The following is an 8,277-nucleotide window of genomic DNA, read 5'->3' as shown; positions in this document are numbered from 1 at the left end:
TAAATATTGTTGCTAGTTTTTCTTTCAAATATATTTTTCTGAATACCATTTAAGATTCGTTCAGTGCGGGAATATTCAGTGCAGTAATTAACTATTTACTACACTAATCACTTAGTCTTGTGGAAATAGTAAACTTATCCTCATGCCCTTTTCAAAGAAAGTATTTTCCCCTTGAAAGATCCAATTTAGTCATAGTAATCTTTCCTGAAATTTTTTTGGGTAATTTTCTTGCATTATAGAGATCCCCCAAAATGAAAAAATAATAATAATAATACTAAAAAAACCCTGTTAACATTAGACACGGTATTATTTTTCCTCTATTCCCCAAACTATTCCTAGCCTTATCTGCATGTGATAGACCCACCATAGTGTTATACCCTGTGGCTTGGAGGTAATGGTAAACCCCTAGAAGGAAGCCCTTCATGGGGTAAGGGCTCTGAACTTGGGGTTCAGACCCTTCTATGAGAGGAACAGTGAAGGCAGAACCCCAAATAACTGATGCAGACAGAACAATATCATGTGAGAAGAGCTATGATGTGCCTACGAAAGGGGCTTTGAATGTTCTAGTGGAGGCAGCAAAGCCTGGCTGTGTAGGCTGGGCTCACGAGGAGTGGTTAAGAGGACAGGCTCTCAGACAAAGCTAGGTTTGATTATTGCCTCTAAAACTGCCCTTGTGGACTGGGACACGTTTCTTCACCTCTCTAAGCCTCAGTTTCAGGTAATTTATTTACCTTACTGGATTAGAGAAAATGGAATAATTCATGTGAAGAACAAAGGAAGAACTGAGTATGAGACTCAAATCAGTGTTTTTGCTGCAGCTGTCCTTGTCTGCCCTCCCTCCAGGTTACAGATCTGATCTGGGCAACTTGCGGCATCAGTGATGCCTGGCCGGCTCCTTCCTTCACCCCTGCTCTTGTCTGTACAACCAGCCTTGAGTCTCTGCTTGCTCTCTCTCATTCTCTAAGGGTTAGTGTGTTCTTAATTTTTAAATAAGTTCTTCTTTACTTAGCAATAAAATACTTTTTTAACCCCAAACTGGAAAAGAGGGTAGATTTTGCTGTTTTAGGTGGGATTTGGGGATGACATGGTGCTACTAATTCCCCTTACAGTTCAGCCTGCAGTTTATAAATGAAGAAACTCAGGTTGTAAATTTTAAAATTTGAAAAGCAATTATGTTTGGAATTTTAATTGTAATATCTGACCATCATCAATGCCTGAGCCTTAAAGTAAAGTCAAGATCAAATTTCTAGAGCAAAAAGAGTATGTCTTCTCAAGGAAAGGGAGGCAAACCCTCTGATTTCCTTCTAACTAAACAGTTCCTTTTCCCAAACTAAACAGTCTATCCACTGAGTAAGCTGACAGGTGATAAAAAGATTCGGAAATAGTTATACAATGAGGAAATATAAGAACAGCTAGCTATAGAGTATATTGGCAACTGTTACAGGGCTAAAACCAACTTTGTCATTCAGTTGCTACCTGGAAATAAAACCTCTTAAATAAACCCAATAAATAAAAATAAAGCAAAAAACTAACAAACCCATAACATACACTTCTCATATTACTACTAAATGATAAGTTTCTTAATGTTTTTCTCTTAAGTATACATATTACTTCCAGAGCAATTTTTTCCAGTACTTATCTAATACTGGTATGTGCACTATGCCAGGCACTGGGTATACAAAGATAAACACATCTTTGCCTTGAAGGTGTCCACAGTTTCAAGGACAGAGCAGTCACTGACCAGCAGTAATAATACAGTGTATATGAGAGAGGTGCTGAGAAAGAGCAGGGAGGGTTTTGTTCATTTAAACTTCATAACCTTCCACAAAAGTTCTGTTGAAGCAGGGATGAATACATCTGTGGGAGGAGAACATGCAAAGTAGCTTCTGGAGGGAAGCAGATTGAATGCGATGAATTGGTTTTTGACAAGTGGCAAAGAACAGGGTATACCAGGCACATTGAGCAGCCCGGAAAGGAGAAAGGCTGGAAAATTCATGGCTTATGGGAAGATGATAAGGTGGTTGGACTACAGTTGGGAGTAGAGGATGATGCCTGGTGGAAATAGTAAGGAAAAGCTGGAAAAGTGGTGGGGACAAAACCTGAAGGGCCTGTATGCCACTGGGGCCAGATGATTTAATGCCGTGCTAGTTGTGATGAATGAAAGTGTCTTAGTCACTTCAAACAAATTATCATAGACTGGGTACCCTAAATAACACTTGTTTCCCACAGTTCTAGAGGCTGGAAATCCAAGATCATGGTGTAAATACGGTTGGACTCTGGTGAGAATCCTCTTCCTGGTTGCAGACAGCTGGCTTCTCATTGCATCCTCACATGGTTGAAAAAGAGAGAGCTGGTCTCTTACTCTTCTTATAAGGGCATTAATCCCATTCTTGATGTCTCCAATCTCATGACCCAATTACTTCCCAAATGCTTCACCTCCAATAGCATCACACTGGGGACTAGGGCTTAAACACATGAATTTTAGGGGCAGTCCATGACAAACTCTGAGATTCCAAGTGGATGGTGGTTTTTTTCTTTTCCTTTGTATGTTCCTTTTAGACTACACTCCTGGTAAGGGTCAGAGGAGCAATTTCTTCTTTTCTATGTCATCCCTACAACAGTGCCTGGCAAAGATAGCTCCTCCCCGTTACTGCTTAGTTTTTACTATAACAAAGATCAATGGCTACCATTATCTGAATTTTTACCTCTCAGGTAGCTTTTACTGATCAAGGAACAGAATAAAAGGTACTGGAGGGCAGGCAGAGGAGCAGACAGACAGGAAAAGTACAGCTGCTTTATCATTCTCCCTGAATTGAAGAACCAATCAATACCAGCTGCCACCTTCCTCTTGGAGCAGAGTGAATAAGGCTTGTTCTCAGCCCACATTCCGCCTTTTTTTGAGGCCCTCTTCTGTGCTGTGTGCTGGGGAAGCAGCAGTGGTCCTTCTGGAAAAGCTTACATCTCAAGGTGCTTTAAGCCTCTTTTAAGTATTATTGGTGAGATAGTAAAGATAAACACAACTTTGTTAGAATCCTGTTAAAAAAGAAACCTACCTTCACTCTGCATGACAGGTTTACATTATATTGTGTTCTGGTTAAATAAGGCAAATATTAGCATTATATTAAAGTATCTTTGCAAACCATAATAAAATGGGGATGAAAGTGATTCTTAGGAATACTATACTAGTTTCAGATCTTAGAGGTTAAATATTAGTCTATCTTTCAAAATATAGTTTTAATAAAATGACTGTGACTAGGTTTATTCTTGAATGTAGTTTGCTTAAAAACTCAAGACATTCTAGTTTTCAGGATCCTGTAGAATCCTCATTACTAAATAGTATTGCAATGGTTGTAAATGAGCCTTCTGATTTCTTTAAAGCTGGAGTTTTTTGATAAATAGGAGTGACCCGTTATTAATTCCACACAGTACACTGATAGTAGAGAATTTAGTAATCGAGACTAAATTCTCTGCAAGCCTTAAGTTCAATGTGAGGGCAAAACAGAAGTGAGTGTGCAGTTTTAAAGATCTGACGGAATCCTTTTTTTCACCATACAAAACATAGAAAGCAAAATGGGTAAAATCTCAAGTATTAGGCATCCAAGACAGCTTTTCACCAAAAGGAAGCTCAGAATGGTGCGGGGACGAAGAGTTTGGGGATTTTGTTCGTTAAAAGATTAAGTGACTTACAGAGAAGTTTGGAAAACGTGGCTGTGGATGTGATTACTAATTAGTGTAAGAAATCTGCGTTTACTGTTACACGGAGCAAGGCTTAAGGCTGCGCCTAAGGGAGCGAAAGGGTAAGGCGCGGGAGCGGGGCAAGGTCGGCGAAGGCCCCGAGCCATGGCGCGGTGGGCGCGGGGGCGCCGGGCCGAGGGGAGGCGACATGCGGACAAAGACGCCCGGTGCGGGCCGAGGCGTCCGGAGGAGCGCAGGTCTTCCCTGTAAAAGGTGCGCTGGCGCCCGCCCCGGGTGAGCAGAACGCCCCGCGGGAAGAGGCGGGAGCGGAGGAGCGGGCGGCCGCGGGCTCCGCCCCCAGCGGTTTTGCCATCTGGGTCAGGACGCGGCGGCCGCGGTGCCGGACCTCGGGACCCACGGGCTCGGGGACCACTGCCGCCCGCCGCTTCCCTTGCGCCCGCCTCGCCCGTAGGTCCCCGGTCCCCAGCCACGAACTACAGGGAAACCAGAGCGAGTACAGGTGCGGGCCGGGGTGGGCGGCGGGCGGGAGGCCCGCGGGGTGGAACGCGGCCGGGCTGGAGGGGGCTGAGGCGGCGCTTCCGGCCGCGGCCACCGCACTTCCTGGTCTCGCGGGCTTCCGCGGGGAGGCCACGTAGATGCAGGCGCCTTCCCGCCTCCCGGCGTTACTGTGCGTTACACCCGTCCAGAGAGACGTGCAGCGGCTTCTCCCGGTGCCACTGTCTCCGAGCCGGCGCCTCAGAAGCTCCCACCGGCGGTCGCCAGCATTTGCGCGCCGGCAGCCCGTCGTGGTGTGCGTGGGGACCTGACAGTGGGCCGCCTCCGCCCGGCCGGTCCCTGCAGATCCAGAGGAATTTCTGTCGGACACACACGATCGCCTCTTCCTCGGCTCCCTGGTCTTTCTACCGTTCAGCCTCCAGCAAACACTTTTCTTTTGTTTTGCACGAACTCGTATTCCCACCTATTTTACCCAAAACGAAGGACAGATTTTCAGTGCGACAAACATTTGCAAATAAGCAAAACATTAGGGAGACCTAAATTTTAAAAATTATAAAATAGGAAAAACAGTGAAAACCTGATTAAATAAGAGTAGAAGAATTCACTTAGAAAGTGTCAGCCAGGTCTCTGTAGGCAATCTGATCACAAATTCAGTGTCTCAAAGTGATTCCTTAGGCAGACAAACCTCGGGCTTGTCTGTAAGCCCTGATGTGTTCTTTACCCTTCTTGCAAAATTTTGCATACATTCCTCGAGTTTTTCAGAATTAATATTTTATGTTTTCCCCTAAGAATCTAGAGATTCCCAGAGAATCGGGGCAGCAGTGAACTTGAGAAGGCAAAGGGGGTGGATGGTTTTTAGCGCACAAGTATGGCAGTTGACCTTTGATGGCAACTCAACCATTCACTCAGTAATGAAAGAAAAGGCAGATGATGTGAGCAGATTCGGGAAGGTGGGTAGATGCCATGGTGGCAGTTTATGAAAGTCTCTTTGATTGCCTCATTGTTTTATGTGACACAAGAAACAAAACAGCTGAAGTGAGAATGGGAGAAGGAGGATTGGAGAGATACAAATTGAGAATTCAGTTATACCTTCCCTTGTTTTATATCCTTTGATCCCACATACACAGGTAAAGCATTATTGTTTCTTATACGCTAAATGCCCAACTAAATATGATGTTTCAAATGATACTCTATGGAAGAGAAAGAATAAGGAGCAAGAATCTATTTCCAAGAATTCTAAGAGAATGTCTGTCTAATTCCTGATTAATACACTAGACTATATGCATTGAACATAGGAAGTATCCTGTTTGGATGCCCTGTTTCATTACAGGTCTAAGTGTAAAAGGGTAGGATTAATAGTTTTAAAATAATAATCTTCCAGAAATTGCCTCAGGGGTTGGTGAATATTACATACAAAAGAATTAAGAATCCTTCTCAAGCTCATTGCTACAGCAATTCTCTAAACTTTGTTTTTAACTTCATTAATTTATCTTCCTTTTATGAAAACTTGGATCTTTTCCATTGATAAGCAGAAATACTGTTATTTCTTTGATATTTTTCACACCGTTTTCCTATATAGCCATGATATTTCTTTTTTCCTTATCTGTTTTCTATTTGCCCATATATTCTTTTTCCTCTTCCCTTCTTTTGGACTAACTGAATATCTTTAATATTCCATTGTTATCTCCACTATTGGCTTATTTTTATGCCTTTGTGGAGGTTTCATTGTTGTTGTTATTTGCTTTTTTAGTGGTCACCCTTGGGTTTATAACAATACATTTTTAATTTTATTAAATTATAATAATCTAAGAGCGCTGCATTATAATCTAAGAGTCCTACAACACTTTATTTGTCCCTTCCTATCAACTGTTGTTGCCCTAATTTTTTACTTCTGTATATTATAAATCCCATGATATGCTATTATCATTTTTGCTGTAATAAGCAAGTCTTTTATTTGAAAAATCTTAAAATGAGAAAAATGACCTTTATATTTACCCACATATTTGGTGCTCTTCATCCTGTGTGTAGATCCAGGTTTCTCTGTTATCATTGTCCTTCTGCGTGATGAACCTCTGTTAGCACTTCTTGTAGTGCATGTCTGCTGGCAATGAATTCTCTCAATTTTTCTTTGTCTGAAAAAGTCTTTATTTTACGCTCATTTTTGAGAAATACTTCACTGGATGTAAAAATGGAAGTTGACAGTTCTTTTCAACACTTTAAAGATGTCATTCCATTGTTATCTTGTTTGAATAGTTAATATCTGCTGAAATCTGATCTATTCTCTGTACTTAATATGTCTTTTTTTCTGATGGCTACTTTTAACATTTCTTTATCACATTTTTAGCATTTTAATAATGTACCTTGGTTTACTTTTCTTTACTTATTTGGCTGGGATTATGTTTACCTTCTTGGATCTCTGGGTTTATAGGTTTTTGTCCAATTTGGAAAATTTTTTGGCCATTTTTCCCTCAAGAATTTTTTGCCCCACCCCTCCCCCACCCCTCACTTCCCTGTAACTTTATGTATGTTTTAGATAGTTTGATCTTGCCCCACAGGCTCTGCTGGTTTTTTGTTTTGGTTGGGTTTTTTAGGGTTGTTTTTTTTTTGCCTCATCTATGTGCTTCATTTTGTATGGTGTCTTAGTCCATTTGTGCTGCTATAACAAAATGCCATAGACTGGGTGGCTTATAAACAGCAGAAATTTATTTCCCACAGTTCTGGAGGATGAGAAATCTCAGGTCAAGGTGCCAGCAGATTCATCAGTGTCTTCTGAGGGTCTGCTTCCGGGTCATAGCACCTTCTCCCTGTAACCTTACATGGTGGAAAGGTCTTCTGGGGTCGCTGTTATAAGGGTCCTCATTCCATTTATGAGGGCTCCACCTCCTAATACCATCACCTTGGGATTCGGATTTCAACATGAATTTGAAGGGAGGGACCACAAGCATTTAGTCTGTAGCAGATGGTTTTTACTGCTGTGTCTTCACGTTTGCTGACTTCCGCCCAGTACACACCCACCCACCCACACACCCACTGTCTGCTGTTGATCTCATTCAGTGAAATTTTATTTCAAATATTTTTCATTTCTAGGAGTTCTATTTGGATCTGCTTAATCCTTCTATTTCTCTTATCATGGTCATATTTTCCTTTAACTTTTTTTTTTTTTTTTTGATAATTATTTTTTACTGAAGGGTAGTTGACGCACAGTATTACATTACATTAGTTTCAAGTGTACAACACAGTGATAAAACATTTATATACATAATTCTAGGTTCCAGCTATCACCCTACCAAGCTGTTACAATATCTTGACTATATTCCTTATGCTATACATTACATCCCGGTTACTTATTTATTTTACCATTGAAAGTCTGTCCTTTTTTTTTTTTTTTTTTTTTTGTGAGGGCATCTCTCATATTTATTGATCAAATGGTTGTTAACGACAATAAAATTCTGTATAGGGGAGTCAATGCTCAATGCATAATCATTAATCCACCCCAAGCCTAATTTTCGTCAGTCTCCAATCTTCTGAGGCATAACAAACAAGTTCTTACATGTAGAACAAATTCTTACATAATGAATAAGTTACATAGTGAACAGTACAAGGGCAGTCATCACAGAAACTTTCGGTTTTGCTCATGCATGATGAACTATAAACAATCAGTTCAAATATGAATACTCATTTGGTTTTTATACTTGATTTATATGTGGATATCACATTTCTCTCTATTATTATTATTTTTAATAAAATGCTGAAGTGGTAGGTAGATACAAGATAAAGGTAGAAAACATAGTTTAGTGTTGTAAGAGAGCAAATGTAGATGATCAGGTGTGTGCCTGTAGACTATGTGTTAATCCAAGCTAGACAAGGGCAATAAAACATCCACGTATGCAGAAGATTTCTCTCAGAATGGGGGGTTGAGGTTCTAAGCCTCACCTCTGTTGATCCCCAATTTCTCACCTGATGATGCCCCTACGACTGTGCCTGTCTTAGGTTGTTCCTCCCTTGAGGAATCTTACCCGTCTCTGGCTAACCAGTCATCTTCCGGGGCCATACAGGGAAATGTAAAGTTGGTAAGTGAGAGAGAAG

General features: G+C 41.1%; 1 protein-coding gene across 2 annotated transcripts in view; it reads left to right on the top strand.

Moving 5' to 3' along the window:
* Nucleotides 1-3,854: 3,854 nt before the first annotated feature.
* LOC118935398 (regulator of microtubule dynamics protein 2) overlaps nucleotides 3,855-8,277 on the top strand; it is a 122,055-nt gene continuing 117,632 nt past the window's right edge. Inside the window, exon 1 of one of the 2 annotated variants that reach the window (XM_036931629.2) lies at nucleotides 3,855-3,969. In XM_036931629.2, coding sequence (XP_036787524.1) covers nucleotides 3,884-3,969 — 86 coding nt within the window. In that variant the 5' untranslated portion in view covers nucleotides 3,855-3,883. Of the gene's footprint in view, nucleotides 4,196-8,277 lie in introns of both variants that reach the window. The other variant, XM_057497280.1, reaches the window with a different exon arrangement.

This window comes from Manis pentadactyla, chromosome 2 (genome assembly GCF_030020395.1).
Source record: "Manis pentadactyla isolate mManPen7 chromosome 2, mManPen7.hap1, whole genome shotgun sequence".
Taxonomy (NCBI): domain Eukaryota; kingdom Metazoa; phylum Chordata; class Mammalia; order Pholidota; family Manidae; genus Manis; species Manis pentadactyla.
Note: the sequence above shows the minus strand (reverse complement) of the source record. Positions and strands in the feature narration are given on the sequence as shown.